The sequence below is a fragment of the Lagopus muta genome, chromosome 7 (genome assembly GCF_023343835.1).
Source record: "Lagopus muta isolate bLagMut1 chromosome 7, bLagMut1 primary, whole genome shotgun sequence".
NCBI classification, from domain to species: Eukaryota; Metazoa; Chordata; class Aves; order Galliformes; family Phasianidae; genus Lagopus; species Lagopus muta.
The window spans coordinates 45,826,920-45,854,918 of record NC_064439.1 but is presented as its reverse complement, the minus strand read 5'-3'; the positions used below and the strand labels follow the sequence as shown (position 1 = coordinate 45,854,918).

The window sequence follows — 27,999 nt, the reverse complement described above, 5'->3', positions numbered from 1 at the left end:
ACACTGCATTTTTGAATTGTGCTGCATGTAGGTGCCACGCTGTTTGCAGATAAGGCATTGGGGAGATTTTATAATGAGTAACAGTTAAGAGTGTGCGTGACTCAGGCCTGGGCTGGAGTGCAAGCGCGTTAGGCTGGAAAGCAGATGAACTTCCCACATCTGCACACTCAGGCCTTCTGGGGCGGACAAACGAAGAACTGCCAGGGGGCGGGAGAGCAGGGCAGTGCGCTGTCGGATTGGGTGGCGCTTCTGTCAATCTCCGCCTCCCTCTCGCCCACCCCGTATCGGAGAGCCAATGAGTGGCGCACTCCGTGCGCATGCGCACTCGAGGCGGCGCTGAAATTCAAATCCGCGGAGCGGTTGGGGTGGAGGTTTTTGCTTTTCTCGGGGCGGCGTGAGGGAGCGGCGGCCGGAGTAGCGGCGATGGATCCGTTCACCGAGGTGGGGAGAGCTTCAGTCCTGAGGGCCGGGGGCGAAAGTCGGGGAGGGTCCGCGGGGAGCCGGGCTGCCTTACGGCTTCTCTCAGGCTTTCCTAAAGGCTGCGAGCGGCCCTCTGTTCTGTTCTGCCTTATTGCTGTGGAGGACAGAGGGGTTATTCACGCAGGAGCTGGTGGAAGGGAGGTCCTTTTCCATGTGCGTTTTTGTTCTTTAACGGGGCAGGCTTGTAATGACACAAGTGGAATTGGCTGGCTTGAATGAGGGCTGAAGGCTTCTTAAGGATGCTGTGCTGTACTCTGCTTCCATGTGAGATAGGTATAAAGCTGCAGAGCTGGTTTGTGATGGCTTTCAGAAATACCTCAATTCAAGCGAATGCTTCTGAATACACAGCACTACACAGTGGCAGAGGTTGGAAGGGCCCTCTGGAGATCGTGGAGTCCAACCCCCCTGCTGAAGCAGGTTCCTGCAGAGGTCACACAGGTAGGCGTCCAGATGGGTCTTGAATATCTCTGAAGAAGGAGACTCCACGGCCTCTCTGGGCAGCCTGTTCCTGTGTCCTGTCACCCACACTATAAAGAAGTTCTGTCTATTTGTGTAAAACTTCTTCTGTTCCAGTTCTTGGCCATTGCTCCTTGTCCTACCGCTGTGCTTCACTGGAAAGTGTCTGGCTTCATCTAATTGCCTCTTGCACTTCAGATATTTATAAACACTGATCAGATCCCCTCTCAGCTGAACAGACTCAGGTCTCTCTTCCTTTTCTCGTAAGCGATGTGGCTCCATGTCCTTTATTATCTTTCTTGCTCTCTGCTGGACTCTTTCAAGGAGATTTCTGTCTTTTGAGCTGGGCAGCCCAGAACTGGACACGGTATTCCAGATGTGGCCTCTTCAGGGCAGGGTAGACGGAGGATCACCTCCTTTGACCTGCTGGCTGTGCTCTTCTTAATGCATGCCCTGTTTAACCAAAGCCTGAATTAATTAATTAAAAACAAAAAACAACCACCCACAAACCTAATCATAAAAAGAGATAAAAAATCTTTATCAAGTACATTGCTTTATTAAGGAGGAAAGAATAATCTATATTTCTAATAGTCATCCTGTAAATAAATCGGGTGCCCTCAGCAGGGGAGGATTGCAAGGTCCAACTTAAAGAAATCACACGTAGGATACTGATTTGCATGTGTCAAGGCAGATTAATGCTGCTCCCATGTAAGGCTTGCTAAGTGTAAACATCTAAAATCTCCTTCCTTAGTTGGTAGTGGGTGACATGATGAGACTAGTCTTAAACAAAACCGCAAGTCCAGAATACTGGATCAAGTTTAAAATGGTTTTGCATGCTGGGAAATATTCCAATCTCAACACACCCTTTGTGTAGTTAACTGACTTTGAAAAGCTGTGACCAACTCAGGGGCCACTCCTTAGTGTAAACTTCATTCAAGTATTTGCTGGTGTTGCAGAGTGCCTGAGAGGTATTGCTTTGCCAGGAATGCTTATGCTGTGGAGGATGTTCCCTTGCTGTATAAGAATCTGACCACTGCATCAGAATTTTGATTTGATAACTTTTCTCAAAAAGGACTTTTTATAAGGAAGCTTTATTATTACCTGCTTTAAAGTATTTATGTCCTAATTTTTATTTCTTTTAAGTATCAGTTTTATTAGTTTAGCTATTTTCAGGTTATATTTGTAAACAACTGTTCTGTTGTTTGCAGGGAACTGGTGAGGCATTATAAACGTTGCTTAGGTACGGCAGTGTTAATTCAAGTGTTACCTGGCCAAAGCTGTTTGCTGATCACTTGGCCTTAGAATAAAAATGCTTTGTCTCTTAATAGATGCTGCTGCAAGATTGTGTGTTCAATGCTTTCAAATGAAACAGTTCAAAAATAATAGTTTTTAATTAATTTTACAAGCAAAATCTAATGACCTGTTGGGTGTCAGCCAAATTGTTAATATGGTCCACTGAGGAGATGGTGGAGTCTTATTTTAGAATCACAGTGAGCATGCTTGTGGCTCTTAGTTGGTAGTTGATTGTGTAATTCACTTTGTTGCATAGAAGCCTGTGTTTGGTAGTACAGAGAGTTAGGAATAGTCCAGGTTATTTATACTGTGCAGTACTTATTGTAGAGCACAGTACTGTTTCCTAGTGTGGCAGATGACCAAAAAGAAGTGACAGAGTTGCTCAGAGAAAGGTTTGCATACATGAAATTTGAAGTTAGTTGTTGTTTCAGTGTCACAGAAACTTGCTCCTTCTGCAACATTCTGCTACTAAAGCAGGGTAGCAGCAGCAAGTTCTTGTAATCACTCATGAGCCTGTGAGCAGTCTTCTCTAAGGTTGCTAGGTATGGCTTCTGTACGTAACTTAACACGTGCTACTTTTAAAGCAGGACTGTCCACCAACATTTAAAGCAGGAAGGTGTTTTGTGATTTTATAATGTGCTCTTGCACGTGAGCCATGATCCTCTAAGTACAGCTTAGTTGTTTTCAACTTCCTACATAAAATGAAACAAGCCTGTCCTACTCTGAAATGTTGCCTGTTACTGGAATGTGTGGAGAATGTACTATTAGGAACGAACACCTATGATGAGCTTAAGATTAAGCCTCGAGTTCTGGTAGCTGGCTGACTCATGGTGTGTAACAGCGGTTTGAATTGTGGCGGTTGCATGGAAAAAGCCAGTAGGAGTTGGAGCTCAACAACGGAGGCGTGCATTCCTGTGAAATGACATCCTATTTGTAACAACTGAAGCTCCCTCTCACTGGACTAACAAAACAGAAAGGAATGTGACTGCATTTGAATAGAACTGTAGGAATACTGTCTTAGTGCACTTGAATTTGCAAAAGAACAGTTATACAGATGAACTTAAAATGGGTATAGGAACTTATGAGTGTATTATCTGAATGGGATGCAACTTACAGAGAAGGCATTCCAGGCACTTCATGTGTCCCTCTTAAAAATATTTTTCCCCCTAACTTCTCTTCCATGGAAGTTAGAGAAGCAGCATTTATACTTTGACAGAGAATCGTTGGGATTGACATTCCATTTGTCCTGTGTTGCCCTACAATGAAACATTGTTTGAGACTTCAGCCTTAGACAGTTAAAAATGTGCAATGTGTATTTAATTGCTATGTGACAGGCCAGATAATGGCTGGTACAGTTCTCACCATAATTTATGTGGTACCGAACAAGTGCAGTTTATGTGCTTCCCTTTAGAGGTCATTAGTTCAATAGCACAATTTTTTTTTTGTTTCAAAGCACCTTAAAATATTGATCAAAGTAAGAATGAAGTGTTCTTCACATGTGGTTAAACTGTGGTCTTGATTTACGAATGCAGCATTAAAAAGATGTTACTTCAAACATGGATGCTATAAAGAATCTCCCTCCAGTAGTGTAAAACATTCCCTGAAACAGCTATTTCATGTGCAGTGTGATTATACTATTCAAATTCCCAAAAGTTAGGGAATATCAGAAGGTTACTTGACACCTCTTCACATGTTTTGTTTTCCTGTACAAGACAGTGATAAATCATCTCTGTTCGGACAATTAAGACATCAGTTCTCCACAACTTAATTTTGCAGAACCGAAGTTCACTTTTGGTTTTGATGCTGCAGTAGCTACTTTTTTTTGTACTTTAACAACATGGATTTAATTTGTAGAGTTATTTTTCTTATGGACACTTTGGGATCACTAACTTTTTTTTTTTTTTATAAATAAAAGGTCAGTGACAACTGGGTGTCTTGAACATGTTCTTCAGCAGCAGGTCAGGAGCCCACTAGTCAGACTTGCTAACTTAAGATTATCATGTGGTGATTCAGGGAAGAAATATTATTACTTTCAAGTGTTTCTGAATACTTCAGGCTCTAGATATATTTTTTTCCCTCTATTTTTGTCATTGCTTATGTCTCTCTAGTGCGATTTCCTTAAGAAGCCAACGACTGGAACTTTGTAATCTGTTGGGTAGCTCCTTCTGGTTTTTGATATAAAAGTAGATGTCTCAAACTTCACTGTTTCAGCAATTTCCTTGACGGTCTGTGTCTAGATGATAAGACTGGAATCGACGTCCCTTTGAAAGAAATGCTGGAACCTGTTATCTGTCCAGTAGGCAAAACGATCTTCAGAAACCCTGCAAACATGAACTAACCAGCCAGATAGCAAGAAGGTAGCTTGGAATTTGCTGCCCTGTGAGCTATCTTTGATCTAACTTCCTGAAAATGGGGGAGATGTGTGTATTGCAATGGTCAAATAGAAGTATGGAGTTCAGGAGTTACTGCAGTGAGAGAAAGGGGGAAGACAGAAAAACCAAATAGATGGTGGTGTAGAAAACATGTTTATCCTGTTTTCAGGAGTAGAAGGGGGTAACCAAACAGAAAATCAAGCTTTAACTATTTCCATAGCAGTGCATTACGGTAGGTCAGTTATCAGTATCTGAGACACATTTGTCTCAGTGTAGTCATCATTATACGTTTTTGTTATTGTCCCTTTTGGTACATGCTCGTTACAGAAAAACTTGAAATATTTTGATTTTGAACTGTTACTGTTAACACACTGAAATGTATAGTGATCTGTGATTGAATTACTCAGAAACTGCTGGAACGAACCCGTGCCAGGAGGGAGAACCTGCAGAAGAAAATGGCTGAGCGGCCAGCCATGGCAGCGAGACTTGCAGCGCAGACCAAGAGGGTCAGAGAGCCTTTGTCAGAGACTGGTAACCAGGCACCTCTTCCTGATGAAGAAGGTATCCTACATACATGTTGGTTCTGTTCATTTTTTTTTTTCCTTGTTGTTACGATGGCTTGTGAAAACCTCTCAGTGTTTATCCTAAAGTAAATAGCAATGGGTGCATTTACCCAGTCTGCTAAGACTGGGTGTGGATAATGTTTACCTTTATCTGGGAGCAGATGCTCTTAATGATTAGTAAGCTTGTTAAAGATGATTACTTAATGCCTTGTAATTGGTGGAAATAGAAAAGGACGGGTTATTCGTACATCATAACTTTGCACTGCAGTTTTGTACTGAGGATGTTTGAGACTGTTAGAATACTAATTTGCTTGACTTCTCTGACTTGTACAGTGAAACCTAGTACTAAACCATCGCCATCAAAGAGACGCTGCTCCAATAACATAGAGACCCAAGCTTCCACTACAGAGAATACACAGCCTGTTCCTTCAAGTTCCCCAAGCCACCGTTCTCCTGTGATGAATTCGGAGTTGCATGGAACTGTGTGTAACAAGGCTTCACCGGCTCAACCTTTTGAGAAAGGAAAAACAAGCACCAAGTCAGAAACTCCTGCAACTCTTTCAGTCAAAACACGTATGCAGAAACTGGCAGAACAGCGACGCTGCTGGGATAGTGAGGGTATGTGTTCCTTACAGAAAAGCAGCAATATTATTCAGCATTTGCATTGATGATAGGGTGTGCTAGCAGACAGTTTTTTTTGTGAGACAACACGAATGTTTTTGTACAGAAGTTTTGTAGGCAGCACTGGACATAGCCTAAAATGAGTAAACTGACTGTAACAGAGCACTATGTGTGCCTTTTAGTGTGAAGCATTGCTCACCACAACAGTGATGTCAACTAGTAAAGTACTTGGTCAAGACTGTGTTGCCTTTAATTTCACTTGATCAGACTCAGTGCCTTCGGAACATCTAACTTGATAAACTCACAACAGAGCAAAATTCAAAGGTATCTCAATGTATTTTATTAAGAAGACTGTGTTCTCTTTTCCAGATCCCTCTGAATGTGCTCGTCTGTCTCCCCTCCAGTCAAAGGACCTGTCTGTTTCTCCACCTAAGCGGGCAACTAATGATCTGGCAAGCAGTACCCCTATTGGGAGAAGGGGCCGTTTGGCTAACCTTGCAGCTACAATTGGCTCCTGGGAAGATGACCTAAGTCATCCATCTGCAAAGCAAAACAATGCACAAGAACAGCCTGGCACTACTTGTTTATCCAAATTGTCCACTACAAGTGGAGCATCTGCTGGAATCAATAGTAGCAGTGTAAAGCAGGAAGCTGCATCCTGTTCTCAAAGGCTTGTTGAGGCTTCTATTAATAAACCAGCAAACTCAAAGATAGCGGTGAGTGTCTGATTAGTTGCTGATTAAGGATTGATTTGAGTACCTGGGGGGAGAAGCATTAATTCATACTGGTTTAAAAACCTGAATGTTGGTAACAAATATAAAGATTTGGTGTGAGTAATCTTAGTTCACTTAGTATTTTTTGTTTGATAAAAACGTGTTCTTTTTTTAAGCAACAGACCTGAAACAGTTTAGAATTCCTTGAGACTTGAAGATGAATGTATATATAAGTCTTGTAGATGTTGAAGTCAAAGTAATTGATTGCTGTCTTTTGATTATTGGAAAGACATTCCTTAAAGTGACAACCCTTTTGGATTTTACTCTGATTTCTCAGCTGACTGAAACTCTGAATAACAATGGAATCAAAATGCTGAAATTATTAGTAAAAAATGCTTACTGTTTCATTTATGCCACTTGCTAAATAGCAATAATCTGTGTGCCCTATCTGGTTTAGGGATATGTGGGAAGCTACCTGATGTATCTGACAAAAACACATTGATCCCAATACTGAAGGAATAATGAAGGAATTTGAAACATTTAATCGAGATGCTGTAAATAGCTCATAGCAATGGTTGTCAGTCCTTTCTGTTTTGGTGGAATTCATTTTGTAGTATGTTCTGCATAAAGTTTTAATTCTTTTTTTTCTCTGGAGAGAACGACTAACATTGTACAGTCTCAGCTTAACATTCTACCTTTTTCTCTTAAGGATCCAAATAATTTTATAACACAGCCCTCAAGCAGTACTGTTCCTGCTTGTGAGGAATCTGAAGTGTCACGACAGCTAATAAAGAATCCATGCAGCCCTCAGAAGACTGAGAAACGCACACAGACGGTACAATCAACTTTGTCTCAGTCGGTTCAGTCCAAAGAAGAGACAGTCAAAGGAACACATGTGCAACCTGAACCTAAGGATAAACCCACAACACCAGGTAAGCTGTTCTTCAGCTTCAGTGAGTTCAAGGAATTGTCACTGAAATCACCTATGTTGAAAACTACATGCTAGTTAAGTTACAATAACGTTGTGTAATGCTTATTTCTTGGTCTAACTTTGTTGAAGAAGTCTGTGATAATTGTAAATTGTATGGCTTCCATATTTTGCAAGAGTATTTCCTGAATGTATTTTTAGTAACTCCTGAGAGCAAAACCAATCTAATAGTTCTGTCTGAAAAGTATGCTGTTAACATCAGTTGATGACAGGCTATTGAAAGTGTATTTCAAATTGTTGGCTAAGGTATATATCCAATAGATGTTTAAAAAAAAAAAAAGCCTGAATATGTTAGAAATCAAAAAGAAGTGCTTCCACCCTTGAAGGCCATGTAGATGCATAGTGTCTTTCTTTTTAACAGTAAAGTAAGGTGGATTCCTAACAGCGTATCTCCCTTGGGTGCTAGAATGCTCGTTTAGATGAAAGATGCAAGTGAGAAATGTTTAAAAAACAAACCAATTGGAATAATGAGCAGGGTCACGTGTGGTCTTTGTAAAGAGGAGGGCATCTGTTTGCTCTGATTTACAGCTTTAATATCTTCTGTGTTCCATTACAGCAGTGATTTGCACTTCAGGTTAAGTTTGTACAGAGTGTAACAGTAAGTTGTAAAGGAGCATCTTAATTGCTTCATTAAGAACCTCCAGTGAGATCTAAAACTGCAGCGTAACTTCTCTGTTTGAGAGCTTCTTTTAAAGCAAAAGAATTGTTCTTGTAGGGGGATCAGGAATTAAGCCCTTCCTGGAACGTTTTGGAGAGCGCTGTCAAGAGAACAGTGCACGCAGTCCTTCCACGAATACTGCGGGGTTCAGAACGCCCATCGTCACCCCAAACACAAGGACAATCCAGGAAAAGCTTCTCAAACAAAATGAAAATTCCTCTACTGCCACTTTAGCGCTTCAGCTCAAGCAGGTATGACTTGCTAAATTCGTAGCTTGCTTATAAGCTCGGGAAAGATTCTTACTGTTCTTTCCCTACCTGACAAGTTTGCAATGTCTTGATGTCTTAAAACTCTGAACTCTTCTCCTATTCCCCTTTATTTGCATAGGAACGTGAACGAGAACTTGCATGCATTCGTGGCCGATTTGATAGGGGCAATCTGTGGAGTGCAGAGAGAAGTGAAAGTTCTAAGAGAAAACTTCCAGAAGCTAAAATGGTAATATGTTAGCTGCATGCATTGGAAGATGTGAATTGCTTTAACGTGTTCGGAACGTGGGTATTTTTGCACAAATGTAGGTAAAAGATGGGAATCTAAGGTTTGTAAATACCTAGGCTACACAAGACTGCTTCTCACGTAGCTCATATGATTGTTAATGAAGTATTGGATTTTTTTCTATAGAATCAGTTACAAATGATACTGACTTGAGCTGATTGATTTAGTTTTTGATGATGGTTATTGTGTTACTTCCTATAGTATTATCTAACAAATAAGCATACATACTTCTTATGTATGAATATTCTTTCCCAATCCCCCACCAACTTCTAAAAACTCTTCTTACAACCATTTCAACTTGGAACTTCAGCTGACATTCTTGCATAGATAGAATCCTCCTTCATATTGGATAGGTAGCTAACCTTTTTTTAGTCACTTTGTTACCACCTGAATGTCCTGTTTTCGGTTTTAACAGGATGGCCCATCTCAGGGTAGTCCAAAACGTTCTCCTCGTTCAGATACTACTTCTGGAGCAGCAGAAGACACACCAGAAGGAGACAGGCCAGAAGAATCTCCCAGTGTAGAATCTTCAGGTGAGAATTTGTTTTTTGCTTGTGGCTAATGCAGGACTGTAGCATTCATAAATGGTCAAAGAGGTTAGTAGTACCCTTGTTTAGAACTGGACCTATGTACACTCTTATGTGGTTGCTGATTTGTCTACGTTTTCTCATATAATACTTTGCTACTTGATTGGCAAGACAGATTGCCATTGTTTCTCAGTAGGTTTACCAATGTTTTGTATTTTGTATGCTGATTTTAGAGTGCGTGTGTGAAAACAATCAGCTACAGATTTCATTTATACTGTACAGGAGTTTACCAAACTTACACCAACACTTCCTTCTTCAGTATCCCCTTGTATCAGTTCTTACAGTAGGGGATGTGAAAGGATTTGTTATACCTGTGACATCCCATCTAATATTTAGGGGTTGGGAGAGCCTTCAATTCTATGAAAGCAGAATGAACTTTGTTAAATGCTCCTTTTACACTTCACAGGCAAACAGACTCTCAAATGGGCTTCTATAAATGCAGGATACTCTTCTCTTGGCTTGGATGTTGTGTTTTCTGTTTAATTTCACTTTCTGCTCAAATGGCTGCGTTCTGCAGTGTTTTTGTAAATTGTCAGCTGTATTAACAATCTACTGAAACACAATGCTAAGAAAAAAGTAAATAAAATTGGAGGTATAGCATATCTTCATTGACTTTTTTTAATAAAATTCTTAGGTGCTCCTAAATGTGAAGAGACTGATAAATCCAGTTCTCCGATGGTCACTCAGCCGAAGAGTCCTGTAGAAGCGATGCCTGTGTCAAAACTTGAACAACTTGCTGAGAAACCAGATGGTTTGTATTGATTAGATGCATTTTATTTGCTTAGCTATCTGTTCTCACTTGTCCAGCAGTGTTAATATCCTTCAAGACTGAATAATGCATTCACTATGTATCCACTGACACTCGTGTGTTTGCTTTGTAATTGGGTTTATATCAAACAAATCAGGAAGCTTTTACTTATAATTCTTCTCTGAATGTTAAGTCTTCAAGAAATATTAAAACTGATACTAAACTTGATTGGGAAAGGAGAGAAATGGCTGCTCTGTGGGAGACTGCAGTTTCAGACTTGCATAAGCTGAAATGTTGTAACTTGTCTGACACGTCTCTTTGTATTGCCTCCCTGTATCGCTTATGCAGAACGTGGGGTAAAAGTATATTAAAGTAAGGATGGAAGTATACTTCAGGGTTCTCACATGCCTGACTATAATAAGCACTTCTTAATTAACATTACTTGAAAAACAAAAGTGGATGGCTTGTCTGTCAACTCTTTAGTCTCGTTCTATAAAGAAACATTTAATTTAAATGCTACTAATATTTATAAAACATCACCTTTCAGATGAAGTATGTGAAGGTGAAATGAAGGCTGGTGATGAAATGAATAGCTCGAAAGTGATAAATGAAATTTTTGAAATTCTTCAAGAGGATGGTCCAGACATAGAAAAGCTGAAGAAGGAAATGAGCATGAGCCTGGAGGGTGAAAGTGATGATGATGAGCAGGAAGAGTCACTCAATATTTCATCAATGTCTCTGTTAACCCCTCTAGTGGAATCAGTTGGTCCAGAGGTGAGAGCTCTTGGGAGATGGGGAAGGACGACTTCAGTGTAGAAAGTTGTTCCATTTGCTTGTGAACAGTGTTATATCTTAGTGTGTTGTGATACCTGGTCAAATCCTGAAGTTACGAAAAACATTTTGCTAATGAAAACTTAATGAGGTAAAGTTTCTGAAGTTTTTACTTTTTGCCTCTAGAAATAACACTGCATGTCAGATGCTACATGAAACAAGTTCCTGTAAAATCCAATTTTAATATATAAATCTGTTACTTGCACTGGGCTTGTAGTTCTGTATGTGTGTGTATTGAAGCAGTTACCTGTGAAAATCTGAAGTAATTATTTAACAGTGCTGGTTTGAAAGCTAAGGGTGAAATATTCTGGAGTAAAGTGATCTGTTGGTGTTTTTAAAAATAAACAAATAGCTTGTTCTGTGTTCTAGAAAATATTTGTAAACAGTCTGCTAAATAATATTCAGCTCCCTCTGAATTTACTGCTTATATGTAATCTCAAAACAAGCAAATATAAGAAAATGTATTTCAAACATCTGTCCGTGTTACTCATGATCCAACATCATCTTCTTGCCAGGTCTTTGTTTCTCCTAGTAAGTCAGTTGGTGAGGATAGCAGTGTCAGTGATGTAAGTCAGAAGTCTGAGAAGTTCCAAAGGACTAAAGTCCCCAGGGCAGAATCTGGAGACAGCATGAGCTCTCTGTCAGAAGATCGCAGCCTCCCATATAGGTAATAAACTCAAAGATTGTCCTAAGTGCACATACTAAGAATGTGCCATGGCTTTTCTTTTTTCTTAAACTACAAAAGTAGTTTTTCTTTTTGGAACTGTCAGCCTTTACCAAAGGCTGCCTCTATGCCATCCTCACATCGCCTGAACTTAAAATGTATCAAAGAGTGCTTTTATTTCAATGTCAAGATGGAAAGCATTAATGAATGATGTACGTATGTGTAAATAAGTGTGTGAATAAGTAAAGCTTGATATGCATGGAAAACACTTTTTAACCCAGTTTTCTGTTTTAAGTGTTGATGCATATAGATCTCAAAGATTCAAAGAAACAGATCGTCCTTCAATAAAGCAAGTCATTGTTCGTAAAGAAGATGTTGCTTCCAAACTGGAAATGAAAAAGAATGGTCCATGTGATCAAGTCAATATCAAAAAGAAAATGCAGGTATCTAATATGCTTTTAAAAATAGTTTTTCTATTCCTATGCCTAAGTTCACCCTGCAGATGACCACATGTTAATACACTACATAAACTGATTTTGCAGTTCTAACATAAACATGTAACAGTATGTAGTAGCTCAAGTCACATTGTACCAACACACATTGTACCAACACATCTTCTGATTTGGGTCATGCTATAACTGTCTTATGGACACAAGATGTTGTTTTGAATAGGAAATGGGGAGCTATATTTCGTTTCTCCTACTGAATTTGACAGGATTTGCAACCACGCTCTTGGTAAACAACATTTTGATCTTTGATGCTGCCTCATCATGTGTACTGCTGAATTTCTGGTTAGCTGCTGCTTCCAATGGTAAAGGGAAGGCTAGACTGGATGTGGAGCATACAGACACTGTAGTCATTCATTCCATATCACATTTAAATTCCCTTTGAGGTAGAAAAAGTTGTGCTGGAGTATTCTCTTGCAGAAATAAGATTGAACTGCAAGATGTTCCGTAGCTTACTATTTGTCTAATTTACTCTAGGAGCTGAACAATGAGATCAACATGCAGCAGACAGTGATTTACCAAGCCAGCCAAGCTCTGAACTGCTGTTTTGATGAGGAACATGGAAAAGGGTCACAAGAGGAAGCAGAAGCAGAGAGACTGCTTCTCCTTGCAAGTAGGTTTTTAGATTTAAGTCCAATTCTTTACAGCTTGAACACCTTATGAAGATTTGTGATATGCTCCTGCAATTAATTTATAGTATTACTTTATACTTGCTTATTTACAGTTCTTCCTTTTGGAAAACAGGAGAAGATAACATCTGTTCTGTTTTGCCTTCTCCAGTAGGCAGGGATACTTTTTGGTACTTTTCTTGTCCCAGATATTTTTACTATTCTTAAAGTTGATTAATGCTTACATTGCATTTTACATACTTATGGCAAAAAAAGCAAAACTAAAACGAACCAAAACCAACCAAACCCAAAATTAAAATCACAGCATCTCAACGCTCATGTTTAGTAGTATTTTTACCTAATTACAACTCTTATTCATTAATTTCTCTACGCAGCTGAGAAGAGAACTGCTTTATTGGAGGAATTAAATAAACTGAAGATTGAGGGACCTCTTAGAAGAAATAAAGCTGCGTCAGCGTCTTCTGACTTCGCTCCATCCAGGGGATCTGTTTCTATTTCAGAAATGCGTCTACCTCTAAAAGCAGACTTTGTGTGTGGTACAGTTCAAAAACCAGGTAAAAGTAGTAACTAGAACTTATGCCCCTTCCCTTGCTGTTTTGCTGTTCTCCCTCCCTCACTAAATACATCGGTTGTTTAGTTTTCTCCTCGTTGGCTTTTGCTGTTTCCTTGGTCTTTTTTAGCAGCATCCTTTTTCGTACCTGTGATGTTCAGGAAACTTGTATGACTTTCCCAGGCCAATCTTAGAATAAATGTTTCCATGGTTCTCTGTTCCTTTGTTGGGAAGGAAGTAAAATTTTGTCTCAGGTCTACCTCTTCCTCCCTAGACTTTTTGTATGGATGCAAGTCTAGTACTAAATAAATTCTGACCTTTGTGGCGTTCTAAAATGGTAATAGCATCACTTCTGCATCACTACTTTTTTTTTTTTTATGTTCCATCAACGCCTCAATCATAAAAACTGTCTGGATGTGGTGCTCAGGTTTGTTAGAGTTCAGGCAGTATGGTTAGGTTGTGGTTGGACTTGATGACCTTGAAGGTCTTTTCCAACCTGAGCAATTCTGTAGCTCTGTATATAAACACCAGGCATCTATTAAGCTGTTATATTTAAATCATTAAGGCATTATTGTCAAGTTGTTTCTTTTGCTCTAGAACAGAATCTGGCAATATCTCTCCGTAGGCCTAGAGACAGCCAGGAACATAAGTTCCTTTCTCAAATGATTGTTTACAAGAATCTACAAGCCCACAGTAACCAGTGCTATTTTTAAACTGTCACAAAATTTCATTGTAGCTGGATAATTGTGACAGGTTCTTGCTTTGTACCTCACTAAAACGTAAGAGCAAAAGTTACTGAACAGTTGTTTAATATCTGTTCCAAAACTACTATTAATGAATGCATATGTAGCCTTTCTTTTTTTCTTTCTTAACTGTATTGCAAAATGTAAATTAAGTTTTAATATATTCAAATGTATATTAGGAAGGACATAAAATGTTTGTATTGCCAAGAACATAAATGGAAGCACCTGTCATAATTTAATATCTTGATGTGTTGTGATTGTTTGAGAGAGATCCATGTAAACAGATTTCTCATTTTATAAGCTTGTTTAATACAGAATTACTTAGTTTTTGCCAGTAATTCCTGTTAGGGTAGTATGGTTAATGTTGTGGTTGGACTTGATCTATAAGGTTTTTTCCAACCTGAGCGAGTCTATGGTTCTAAATACTCCTTGCAATAGAGAATATATTCTGGTAGTGCAGCATTTGCACTAGAGCAAACTATAAACCACTTTTATTTCTGAAGAAAGCATCAAATATAAAGGCTGCAAATCAATGGACTCTAGGCCAGTTATTCTGAAGGTTGGGTAGTAGCAGGTCTGACCTGAAAAGTTCCAGACACTAATGCACTTGTGATGTCCATGGAGATGATTCTACCAATGGATACCATGGAAAAATAATTTGTGTTCAGATTAAGTTTGTAAGCAAATCTTGACTAACACAAGTGTTTAAATTGGGTGAAACAGGCACACTTAATAGTAATGCAATACTGGAGGACTTTGAGATACTTGAACAACTCTTGAATAAAGAAAATGCACATCTGAAATGTATTTACAGAAGCAGCAAACTACTACTATGTGATAATTCTGAGATCTGGAGCAGAAAATATGGTTGCAACTCCCTTAGCAAGTACTGCCAGTTCCCTGAATGGAGATGCACTTACTTTTACCACAACATTTACCATGTAAGTATAAGTACAAAATACTATTTTGGAACTATCTCTGATGGTGGAGCATTTACAAAGATTTTCAGTGATATTTTTATATTTGCCTTATTCTGCAAACAAATTGAGTGACATCATCTTATTATAAGAAATAGCCACAATGTACTTCTTAAGAGAGTAATCTAGATTTATACCATAAGCTAATTTGTTGCTTTTCCTATGGCTCTCTCCTGGATTAACTGCAGTGACAGATGAATTACTTTTCCTGAGAGTTCTTTGCAGCAACTAACACTTCATGCAGCTATTTGGTTTTGGTGTCTTGATGGGCAGGGCGGAAAACAAGAAAGGATTGTTCAAACTGAAATTACTGTTAGCTAAAAAGATGTGAGTTCAAATGGATGTTTGATTTGTTAAGTCTTTGAAAACGTGTTGGACTTGAAAAACTGAGTTAATGTAGTTTTCACTTCAGGCTAATTACTGCAAAAGCAGTCTGTATTCTAGAAATGTTTGAGCAGCAGACTGAAGAGTATGTTCTGAGAAATGGTAGATGTATTCTATCTACCCCCTGCCTTCTCTCTACTTTCTTTCGTGGAGCTCTAGAAAGGAACTTTGAGTAGAAACATGCTGAGATCTTTAGAATAGCAACACTGCTTGCTTGCACTGGGGAGTGCTGTTGTAGAAATGAAAGGAGTTCAGACCTTCAGGGACAACCTAATGTTTACAAATAAGAAATACTAGCTATTAGCACCATGGCTAAGATTCTTTTGAGTGGAATCTGGGTGTTCTTAGCTATTCCTTGGTGAATTTGAGGGATCAGGAGGAGGAGGAGGGAAGTAGTAATGAGTAACAACAGCAAAAAACAAAGAAAAAAGCATCTTTTCCAGCAGTCTGTGGCTTAATGTGTTTTTCCCATTCATCCTTTTCAGGCATGATGTATCAAATGACTTTGAAATAAATATAGAAGTCTACAGTTTGGTATGTATTGGTCTGTGTCAAGAGGATGTGCAAGGGAAAATGATGTGTTGTACTTTCTTAATACCTTTTTGCCTTGTAGGTGCAGAGAAAAGAAGCTCCAGGCACTGATAAAAAGAAAAAGGCAAATAAATCTAAGGTAAATGGAACACAAAATTCATGTGTTGCGCATCAAGAGGGTACACTAAGATGACTGTAGTTTTCAGGAAGAACTGACTAATAGTTTTAAACAATCTGTTTCTTGCTTTTACTCCTCTTCTTCTTTGTAAGAAGATCTGCAGTAACAGCTGGGTTATGCAGTCCTGCAGGTATCAGTGGTTTGGGCTTGCAGCACTTAGGGTTTAAAATACACTGGGGGACAAAGTGAAGAAAGATTCTTAATTGTTCTGCAAAATATACAAAGATATATATTTAATATATGGTTGCCTCTGGTAGTGATTTAGTGCTCTTCTTCTCCAATTCACACAAAATCCACAAGTCAGTATGCCCTACCCTGCAGTTCTGTTGGTCCTAAAGCTCTCTTGATCATCTATAATGCTTTTCTTCCTAATATTAAGTAAAAGCAATAGTTGCTTATTTTTAAAGCAAATGTTATTTTAACAATCTCTTAGAAGTAAGCATTTAAGCATAAATAACATACATGTTTCAGGTGTTTGTGTTTATTAAGGCTTTGTTAGCCCTCAACGTGCCAGTGGCTTGTGGTGTTTTTCATTTGCCATTCCAGCAGTTGGGTGTGCATTGATTGCCTGTTTTAGGTCCTATTTCCTTCTTTTAGAGATATCTGTCTGCAAAAAAAATGTGAAGAACTTGAGTGTCTTTCAAAGGTAATGGGATACATTCTAAAATCCCATACCAGAGAAAATGGAGATTTTTTTTAAGAAAGTCTATATTTTCATTTTGCATAGTGAAAACATACTCTTGTGGTATCCCCAAATAAGACTAGTTAAGCAGTCCAGGATATTGCTTTCTTGTGCAGTATTTTGCAGGAACCTTCACTTAGTACTAAATGCTTTTGTGGCACTCTTGCTGACACAGGGCTAATGGCATCTTGTACCTGCTTTCATCTTTCAGGTTCAAGAACAGACACATAATTCTAATTTTAGTGAACTACCTCTTTTAAAACTTTGATATTTCACATGAAAATAGAGGTAATACACAACAAGCTGGACATTGAATGGCTCTATACTTGTGCTATTGTCATCTATTGTTAACAAGTTGCATTTACTTATTACAGGAAGGAAAAATGTCTATTAAGATTGCTTTTTCAAGTGCATGCTATGCGTTTCAAGCTGTTGCATTGAGTCTGTGTTCATTAAACAAGGAGTTATAACAAGAGCTAGCATCTATTTAAAGTTAATTTAAATGCTAAGTCTTAAGATATAATTTTCATGGCAATGTAATGAACAGTTACAGTAGCTTGAAATCCAAGTGCATTCATTTTCTTGTGTTCTTTTGCAGGTTATCACTCCAAAGAGATTATTAACATCTATTACCTCTGTAAGTATGAATGTAATACTGTAACAAGCTCTGTGTACAGCTTCCAGAGGCTGTATTTCCACATAAGAGCCTGTATCTGCATCAGGCTTTTATGTCCCTTACTTGAAACTGTAATGGTGCAGATTTCTACCAAACTCTTCAGCATCAGCTCAAGAAAGCTGAAAAACTGGTGACAGCTCTAAATAAATAATGCTGAAAATATAGGTAGTACATGCTTTTTTGGATTCATTTTCTAGTTGTTTTTAAGAATGTGAAAACTTCAAAACTAGTTTCTCTGTAACCTAGCTCAGTCTTCTGTAGAAATTCTCCAACTATTTTCTCACTAAGCTTTTGTTTTTCTCTTTCTAGAAAAGCACCCTTCTTACTCCAGGTAAGCAAAATCTAAACATCTTATACCAAGATAAATAAGCAGCATTACTATCAAAAGCAGTGTATCAATAAATAATATTTGCAATATAAAAATTGCATGTAATAAAGAGAAGATGTCAGTTACCATTGGCATATCTGAGTTATGATTAGTGGAAGCTCTCTTTGCAGCATTAATATCTTGTATCTAATGCCTGTGGTTAAAATTCTTCCTGTGAAGATGAACTCAAACAAATTGAGACTTAAATTGTTTTGATATCAGACTAATATAGAATAAGCTTGGAAATTCTTAAATATATGTTCAGATCCTGGAATTTTGCTTCTCTGTGTTTTAACAATATATATGTTTCTGATGCTTGGCAAGAAGGACAGCAGCATCTCAGTTTCTCTGACATCTCTGAAATGCATTATACACTTGCATGAGGTAGTTGAGATAGCCTTAGTACAAGCTGCAGCAATAATAAGTTTATGAGCAACCTCTGAAATGTCTACAAAACTGCTGCAGCTAATCTCATTCCTGTGCCTGAGCTACAGGGCTTGCTTCTGTTGATACAGCGCAGAGAAATAGTTGGTCAAGTTCTGAAAACTGCAGTGTTGTCACTTCAAATCTCTTTAACGTCTGAAGTTCCTACTGCAGGTCCTATGTGCTTTGCAGTATGCCCTAGTATGCTCTTTTTTCCCCTGAGGCCTTTTAAGATAACGTATCTCATCCTCTGCAAACGTTTCAAAGCCTTTGACCAAAAGAAAGGATCCTGGAGAGGAGGAATTGAGTGTACAAAGATTGTCTGTATCAAGTAGAGCATTTGCACAGCAGTACAGATAGAGCCTGCTTACACCTTAGAGCTACTTGGTTGTGTGTAGTGTTACAGCTTGGCTTGACCTTTTCTCCACAGCCATGGCCAGTCCAGGGGGCCCTAATGCTGTGCGCACTACTAACTTCATCCTTGTTGGATCCCACAAGCTGTCGTTGTCTTCTGTAGGACATGCCAAATTCGCACTGGAGAAGGTAATGGAGATTACTGTCTTTGTAAGGTAATCACATACCACTAGAAAAAAGAATGAGTTTACTGTTCCCAGGTAAAGTTGCAGTTGTAGAAAATCTAGGCCAAAGATTATATACACGTGTATGTATGAACACAGGTGGTTTTACTGATATTAGCTTCAAATGACTGAAACATCAATTTAAGGTGCATCAGAAAGAAAGGCATGCTATCGTGATAGGTGTTTTTTCTGTAAGATCAGTGCATAGTGTGGTTATGCAAAGCTAATGTCGTATTTGGTTACTGATTGCTGTCCCTGACAAAACTGATGTATACAGTTGACATCTCTGTGTACACAGACTTCATGCTGTTTGTTGCTTTTATGTCTTATGCTAATCAACAGCTTATTACTGAATAGATAAATAAGGTACTGTGTTGTAATGATGATGAAGTATTTAAAGTTCTCTGCATTTAAATGACTTTAAAACCTCAGTATGAATTCAGATAAGAGTATGAATGTCCTTTCACGGCCCAACTAACCTTTTAGAAACAGGCAATATTTTTTGCAAGAGCTATTACCAAGTTTTATTTGGACAAAGGACTAAGAATATAACTTTACTGGCTCTTGCCATTACAAGTTAGAAAAACTACATTCTTGCATTCATTGGTAACTTTGTAACACCTTGAACATTAAAATAGTTTTAGGTTAATGCCAGCAGCTGTCCTAAAACTATCTTAAGTTAATTCACAAGCTACTACAGTTTATGCTGGCACTGAATTGCAATTTTATCTGTCCAAACAGCAGTATCAAAATAAATTCTCTTAGAATTCTAACTACCATATAGTGATGATAGTAGTATTGCAACAAGAGCTTCTGATGAGATGAGATTGTAAGAGTAGTGGTTTGTGCACAAGCTTAAAAACAATCTCAGATTGATTTTTCAGAAGGTTTACCTTCTATGTATAGATTCAGATTCCTTTTTTTGAAACTGTCTGAGAACTTACAGTTGAATGGCACTGCTTCTACATAGAAGTACTGACTTTGAGCCTTCAGCATAAATATTCTTCTTAACAAGAGCTATGCTTAAATCTTACTTTGCACGTAGTTTAGTCGTTGGAAATCCCTTGTTCTGAGAACTAGGGGAAACAGCTTTTAATTTCTATTTGTCAATCTGGATTTGAACCTTTTTACATTCATCTTTAGGATGGAACACTGGGCTGGATGAGCACAGTGTTCACCTAGATTTCTAGGGAAAACATGGTTTAGTTAAATGCTTCCAGGTGCATAACTTGAACAGCTGTGAACTAGAATCCCCCTTTTTGTTGGAAAGCTTTTGTGAAATTATGATGTCTGCAGGCTTCCATTTTTACCTTGGCCTTTGACTGTACTAAACATCTGCTTATAAACTTACTCCAGATATTCCTAATATGAAATCAACCACTAACTCAGCGGGTTTCAGTTTTCATTCCTGTCATTTTATACGCATTTCTAAAACTAGAAAGAACAAAAATCAATTCCTGTATAACTGTTCCCCACACCCTCTTTTATTTCTTAAGGTTTCTTTTTTTTTTTTTTAAACTCTCACAATGCTGAGCATATTTCTTTTTTCCATAGATGAATTTTGAAGGGGAGGAAAGAGAACTGTTGAGCTATATGTTCCGGGACAAGGTTGCTATGATTGCTTAGTTTATCACTAAACAGGAGTCTGGCTTCCTAGTGCATGTTGCTTATATGTCTGCCTTCTGCATGGTTTGAAAATTCTTTTTAGGAAAAAAAAAAATGCTTATGAGAGCTTATAAGTAAATGTAACACAATGCTAGGAGCCTTTAAAACCAGAGTTCTACTCCTTGTATTGTACAGTGCTGAGGATGCTGCCAGAATTTGTTTATTTAAAACATTTAGGGCTTTCCTTAACTAGGGTGTCTTGTCTTTCTGGATCACTAGAGGGAGGCTTTGAATCAAATTGATGCTTCTTAAAGGCTGCTAGTCAGGAAATTTAAGCCAAATTCTTGATGAACTGCATGAAATGTAAAATCAGCTACTCTGCTGATGAGGGGCCATGGAAAAAGACACTAGCAACCTAAATATTGCTTTAACTCAACTTACTGTCATTGTGAGCAGTTCTAATTTTTGTCAAATTAAATCCTTACTAAAGAGCATGAAAATTGTGGAAGTACTCAAAAAGTTCCTACCTGTACACAAATTTGCAATTGAAATATTTTGCTTGGTGCATGCATTATTAGGTTTCTTGGAATTAGAATAATGTACTGAAATACGCTGAAATGTACTGAATTGCTCCTTATCTCTGAAAGTAGCATTATGTAGCTAACTCTGCTTGAATTTCAGGAAAAAAAAAAGTTTTTCTTTTCTCAAAATTAAGGAAGTGATAAATTTAGTGACTTGAGAATTATCACGAAATTCTCTGCAGATAATCTTCTGTTACAGCAAACCAGCTCCTTCTTATGGCAGATACCTGAATGACCACACCAGAATGCAAGCTGGCCTAGTCAGGGACTCCTCATTTAGCTGTTTATTCAACAGATTGCTTTTTCCCTCCCTCTTCTCCCCCTCCCCCCAGCTCCTTCTCCACTTTGTCTTGAAAGGGGTACATTGCTGACTGGAATATAACATTCTCTTATCATATGAATAGGAGGATGTTCTGAGACCTTTTTAAGTTTACTACTAGTACTGTACACTCTGCATAACTGAGAAGTTTGGTTTGTTAGACAACCTTGCTTTATTGTCATACAGCTCTTTACTAATATGGTTCTCAAAATCTCCAAAGTGCTTCTGTCTGACATAAAATAGTATTACACTATTTTTTGGTCTGATAGTAACAATATACTATAGGTGGAGTGCCCAGCAAATTCTTTATTTTAATTAGCAACTTCTCTTTTTGCTTGTAGAAAAAGCAAGGACTGTGATATTTTTTTTTGTAAATTATTTTTTTTGATAGTAGTGACAGGAGCACTCATTGCAATTGGGATGCTATGCATGGAGAGGCTGGGGGAAGTCCAAAGTTAATTTTTATTGCATGCTCTTCTTCAAGCTCCTTGGAAACTGAGCTACCCTCAGCCAGCCTCTGGTACAATAGTTAATCTCCTTTCCTCAGAGGCTGAAGGTGGGGTTTGGAATCTTGTTAAAGATGACTTCACACAGGTCTTCAGCGACTTGAATGCCATTCAGGAAAAACTGCTTTCATTACTTTTCCCCTTCTAGGCTTTTTTGTACAAATATTTATCTATGTAGTCACAATTACATCCGTATCTACCAACAGTGCTTATAGCATCCAACTACCAATCCTTTTTGAGCTCACTTTGATGTTTTCTAAGCAGCTTAATGTCAAACTGAGGCACAAGCTTGCAGGCTGTGGACTGCTGCCATGTGTTGTTTATAACAGTGCTTGGGTTGCCTGTTGCTTCTAGATAGAAGCATGCTCATGTGTACATCCTGAGTAAGCTAATAAGCAAAAAGTCTCTCAAACCTTCTCAATGAACTTGAAACAATCTGATCATTACTGTGTTGCTTGAGGCTGACCACTGTTTTCTGGCTGGAGGTCCTACAAACAAGACAATGCTAACATGCTGGTGCAGGTGGCTTGCTTGAGTTCTAGAGCAGATGCTGGAGAGTGTCAAAATTAGATGACTAATTGTTTTACCCTTTTGCAGGTTCCTGTTTTGTCTCCTTTGGAAGGTCACATATATCTGAAGTTAAAATGCCAAGTGGACTCTTCTGTGGAGGAAAAAGGGTTCTTGGTAAAGTATTCACTTCAAATTCCTTCCTTGGAAACAGCAAGTCTTACTAAATATACTCACTTCACTGCTGCAACTTTACATATGTATTTGTGATGATAGTAAAACTTACCTGACTATATTTGTTCTTCCTGAGTCAAACCCCAAGACCTTTCTTTTGTCTTCTAAATTAAAGCTGTCTTTACTACTGTTCCCTTTTATTCATTTTTTTTTAACTTGTATACATTTTTCTTATTAACAGTTTGCTTGTTTTCCAAACTTCAATTCAACTTCTTTTACTATAATTTGTATGTGACATAAGACAAGATTCTAATTTCACTGTCAGAAGCTCTTAGGAGACATCTTGGATTTTATTTTGTCCTGGTATGAACAGATTATCTCTAGCAAAAGATGCTTACTTCACTGACTTCACAGACTTAAGCTACTTTTTAGAGACACCTTAAGCAGTTTTCTCTCTGAAGCTGGGCTCTGGAAAATACGCTTGGGTCTAACAGATGGAGTTGTTGAGATTGTATCCAGCAGATGGCAGTGAATATGTTATGAAAACGCTTCAGCAAGCCATTGAACTATCTTTATTCTAGTGTTTTCATAATTTTTTTCAAGCAATTCTGTCTCCTTAATGAAGTCTGTTCAGATGCAAACATTTTGCGTGCTTGTAGTGTTTGATATCCCCTGTTTTGTATGCTGCTTTTGAAACACTTCTGTTGCATGTAAAACCTGGAGAACAGTGCATGCATTTTTTTTTTCCAAAGTGAAGGTTTGGAAACTCCCTGCCTTATTAAAAATGTGTAATCTATTATAATATGTAAAAACAACATACGAAAGTTAATTGGAAGAAAATGTTTTGTACAAGTTCATGATGAATCAGGGAGGCAAGGGAGACAGTGAACTTTCCATTGTAATACTAAGGAAATGGGCCTTGAAAGAAGCATAATCCTGTGTCCTATAAAATAAACTGTCAAAAAAAAATATTTAAGATTATTTTTTAGTTTCTTTGAAACCATGTGGGCCTCCTGAGTGTAGCCTGTGGAATAGCCAGATATAAACTTTGTGATCCTAACATGTAAGTCAAGATGACTTAAATACATAGCCACAATAGCTTGTGCTATACTAGTACGTGGCTTGTGAACCATTGAGAAAATATCTTTTATGTGTTACCCTCCATTATCTGAAAATAAAGGGAATGTTTAACATTGTCAATATTAAAAAATCTAGTCATTTGCAATAGCAGTGATGAGTGTATTTTGGTCAAAAAGCTCCAGCCTATCTGGTAAATAAGTATATATTAGAAATCTCTCCCAGTAGGTATTTTCTCCTATGTAAGTTTACTGCAGTGAAGGGTTTTATTTGCAGAACCATTCTGCAGGAAAAAATAGTTGAGTACAGACCAAACTGACAGTGTAACGTTAACACTTGTTTTTTCTTTTTTACAAGACTATGTTTGAAGATGTCAGTGGGTTTGGAGCTTGGCACAGGCGGTGGTGTGTGCTTGCTGGAAACTGTATATCCTACTGGACGTACCCAGATGATGAGAAACGGAAGGTAGTACTGGTCATAAGGCTCAAGATTGTAAAGTTCTGTAATACTTCATTCTATTTGCTGATCTTTTTTGATAACTGGTAGTTAAGGTTTCAGGTAACTACATACAGAGCATGAGATGCAAACTTCTAAAGCTTCCTTGGGGAATGGAGAAGGCTTGTCTTCATAAATGTGACATAAACAAGGGCAAAAGTAGAAACTGACTGTTTTATCTGTTGGGGAAGGGGAAAAGTAGTAGAAAATCTGTATTCAATTACCCTTTTAGCCTTAAAACTTCCTACTGTATTTGTCAAATGAGTAATGCGGAGGCTATTTAATTGAAATTGACCAACTTTGTACAGGTTAATAAGCAGGCTGTATCCAGTTGCCCTAAATTTTAGACTAAACATTGACTTTAGCACTCAATATAGAGAAGAGTGAGATTGTCCAATCTTTCTATACTGTGTAAGCATGGCTGTAATTATGGACTATGTTGTTTGCAGTTGCTGCTTTCTTGGATCTCTCTTTTATAGCTGGAACTGATGCTTTTAAGTGGTTCTCACATAAACCTTTGTTATTGTCTGGCTAATGAGCCAAATCAGAGAGGTTCATCTGTCACGAAGGTGAACCTTGTCTCCTTAGCCTTTCCTGCAATATGCCCTGAAACATTTCTAGTTACCATAAGGACTGCTTTCAAGAAGGTTTTTCTGACTCACTTAAGCAATTTTCCATTAAATACTTGTTTGTTGGCACAGCACTTCTTCTCCCCAGACTGTGACAAACTTTGGTTCTTATGGATCTTCTATGCCAGCCCAGATGCCTGAATTTAGTTTCTTTCCAGCTAACAAAGGAAGACCAAATGCTGATATTTGCCAAAATATATCAGTGTACTCTGTTTCCTTGCCAGGAGAGAGGAAAATAATCTGTTTACTATAATGCAATAATAATGTTTTTTAAAAAAAGCTGAAAATTGATATGATCAAGGAAAAAAGTTCTTACCCTCCTTTAGTCCACCAAAGCTGCTTTGGTTTGCCTTCCAGACTGTTCTGTTCTTGAAAATGTTCTAGATTTCTTTCTTACAGTGACAGATATATTAAAAGAATGATACAGGTATATAAGAGAATATACCTGACTACTGTCTACAGTAATGGTAAAATCTCTTTAACTGCCTTATGGCAGTTCTATCATGCATGGTGGACATAGGTCAGAAATATCAGTGTTGAGCAATTATTGCTTTAAATGAAGACATTTTGTTTAAAATAAGCATTGCATGTTGGGAATACCCATTCTGATGGATAAATTCTTTCTTAATTTTACTTGAAATGGAGTTATCCTTTTTCCAGTAACCTAAATTATATCAACTATCCATGTTTAGTGAATGTTCCCATTAAAAAGCAAGCTTTTCTCCTGCTCGAGAGCTGCTTGTGATGTTGCTGTACTGTGATGTGTTCTGCAGGTGTGATGAATTGGAACAGAGGTCTGTAACTAACTTTAGGTGTACAGCTGAACCTCTCTCTGTAGACAATAACAAAGAATAACCACCTTGACAGTTGAAATGCTCTTTAAAAGTGGCTGCCATTAACTACAGAGGGAGCTAAAGCAGCTGGACTCTGCAGCTTAGTGCATTAGTTGCATGTTTAAAGATGAATCCTTATGCTCATAGACTCTGACAGGAATGATGCAAGCATCCTTCAAGTTCTTGCTGTCTGCAGGCTTTGATAGCATTTGCTCAATCAGTTTAGATTTTATTATGAAGTTCTCTAGAATTTATGAAGTTTACGAAGTTATGAAGAATGAGAGTTTAAAAACAAAGCTTCTCTTGAAAAAGTGTGAATATATCTTTCTAAAGTCTAAGCCTTTGAGGGATAAATTCGTTAACTGTATTGGATATGGAAGTGTGTATTCCATTGTCTGTGCTTTTCCTCACCTATGGCTCTTTTCAATGTGCAAAGTAGAATACTTCTATTTATTGGGGGAGAGATTTCATTTAAAAACAAAACAAAACAAAAACAGTTAAAACATGATCGATCATAGCAGTGTTCTTTACTGATAAGTGAACTTGACTTTCAGCATCCTTTGGGCCGGATAAACTTGGCTAACTGCACAACTCGTCAGATTGAGCCTGTCAACAGGGAGTTCTGTGCGCGACCCAACACTTTTGAACTAATAACTGTCCGTCCTCAGAGGGAAGATGATAAAGAGACTCTTGTCAGCCAATGCAGAGACACGCTGTGTGTTACAAAGTAAGTGGATAAAATCATGAACCTCGTGTAGTTTATGGAAAGGGAGGGATGGTCTTGCCTCATGTCATGGTTTTAATATAGCTTCACAATTTTGGCGCGCCAATGCAGCACTCATTTAAATGTTTAGATTTTGGGGGTCGCACTTAAACTTTGTTCACTTCTAGTCCTGTTTTGTCTTATTATCAGGCTTCAACCTTCTGGAAACGCTGAGTTCTCTCTGTTCTTAAAAGTAGAAATGCCAGGTAGTTTATTGGAACTTAACAGAATTCTGGAATACTTGATTTCATTTTTTCCTTTGCTATTTGGGATTCTGTAGATAAGCTTGACCTTTTTCTGAATCTCTATGTAGAAGAGGGGGGGAAATATCTAATTCATTGAGTTCTTTGCTTTTTAGGAATTGGCTATCTGCTGATACTAAGGAAGAACGTAACCTTTGGATGCAAAAGCTGAATCAAGTTCTTGTTGACCTTCGTATGTGGCAACCTGATGCTTGCTACAAACCAATTGGAAAGCTTTAACCACAGGAAGGAGAACATGAAGAGAACACCTATGCAAAAAGCAGTGTGAACTACAAAGGAAAAGAAAAATTAAAAAAAAAAATCTATGGAAAGTCATCTGGATCACTTAAGCTTTAAATCTGAGAGATTACATACCTTTATATAGGGCTGTTATGCAGTATTTTTGTCTCCCTTTAAGGATTTTAGAACTTATTTCATAGCTTTTGAGTATAGTAGGAAACAATTAGCTGTTTCTAAATATGCTAAATATTTATATAACTTTTGGGATGTGTTTTTAGCTAAGTACATTCTCTTCTTGAAAAAACTAAATTATTGCAGGAAATCGCACTTCAGGGCTCAGGGCCAGGGGGGAGCTAGTGAAAACACAAGCTTATTAGCTATCTCAGCTCCCTGAATGAGTAGTTCAGAGTTCTCTGAGAAGAAAGGTGCTGAAGCAGGAACTTTAATGTTGGAGGCTTTTTTCATAATGATCAGGCATGGAATTTAATAGTAACTTCATTCTAAAGCATGCAATATAGGCGTTTCTTGCTTGCACAATATCCTTGTGGTCAGAACAGGAGATATTCACAATACTCATGCTTCTTCTGTTTTAAATATTTTTGTTGTTTCTCGTACAACCTGGTATGGATAAGTGTATGACATGTATACTATGTTGTTTACAGGTGTGGAATTATGTATGCAGTATATTGCACTTTGATAGAAATGAAAGGTCTTGAATATTTTTGTTAGGACTGCTATATTAAAAATAAATTTTAGCCTTAGTGTTGTGTACATCGGTATTTCCTGGACCTCACAATTTGTACAAGCTTGAATTCCACTCCATTTGAGGGCCAGGAATAGGTTGTAAAATAGCTTTTCCTGTAAGACACTATAAAGCTGCTATCTACCAACTAATGCTCTGGCAGAAAGTATGGGTCTTCCTCCTGCCATAAATGTCTATAATTGCATATAAAAACAGTACTACAGACCCATCAGAAAATGCCAAAACTACTCAGTTAAAATCTGCTATTTCCACAGCTTTTCACTGTTCTTAGTGAAATACTGATTACCCCACTATTACAAATGCAGTAGTGGAATACTTGTTTAGCTGTTGTATTTTCACACTTGAAACACTAAATTCTGTTATCTTAAGCTGCCTTTTGTACTGTACTTTTGCTTTTAAATCTACTTTTCTTTTTTCCAATGTCTTTAAATATTTCCAAATTATGTATTGAAATTTATTTTATCCTTTTAAAATAAAGAAAATAAAACGCTATGTAACTACTTCTAATGTCATCT

At 37.9% G+C, this 27,999-nt stretch overlaps 1 protein-coding gene across 2 annotated transcripts; it reads left to right on the top strand.

Annotated features, from left to right (window-relative positions):
• The first annotated feature begins 336 nt into the window (after positions 1 to 336).
• ANLN (anillin, actin binding protein) lies at positions 337 to 27,984 on the top strand. Of its 2 annotated transcripts, XM_048951326.1 has the most exons (25): positions 396 to 441; positions 829 to 918; positions 5,009 to 5,162; positions 5,498 to 5,782; positions 6,155 to 6,501; positions 7,208 to 7,430; positions 8,202 to 8,395; positions 8,532 to 8,639; positions 9,112 to 9,229; positions 9,918 to 10,034; positions 10,579 to 10,805; positions 11,378 to 11,529; positions 11,822 to 11,969; positions 12,510 to 12,645; positions 13,036 to 13,215; positions 14,769 to 14,895; positions 15,801 to 15,849; positions 15,929 to 15,985; positions 17,305 to 17,343; positions 17,692 to 17,713; positions 18,603 to 18,715; positions 22,359 to 22,445; positions 23,877 to 23,984; positions 26,031 to 26,203; positions 26,598 to 27,984. In XM_048951326.1, exons 1-25 carry the CDS (start codon positions 424 to 426, stop codon positions 26,719 to 26,721), a joined length of 3,396 nt encoding a protein of 1,131 aa, XP_048807283.1. In that variant the 5' UTR covers positions 396 to 423; the 3' UTR covers positions 26,722 to 27,984. The 2 variants fall into 2 exon arrangements, with proteins under 2 accessions (XP_048807284.1, XP_048807283.1); XM_048951327.1 differs by lacking the exon at positions 829 to 918 and having other exon boundaries at positions 337 to 441.
• The last annotated feature ends 15 nt before the right edge of the window (positions 27,985 to 27,999 follow it).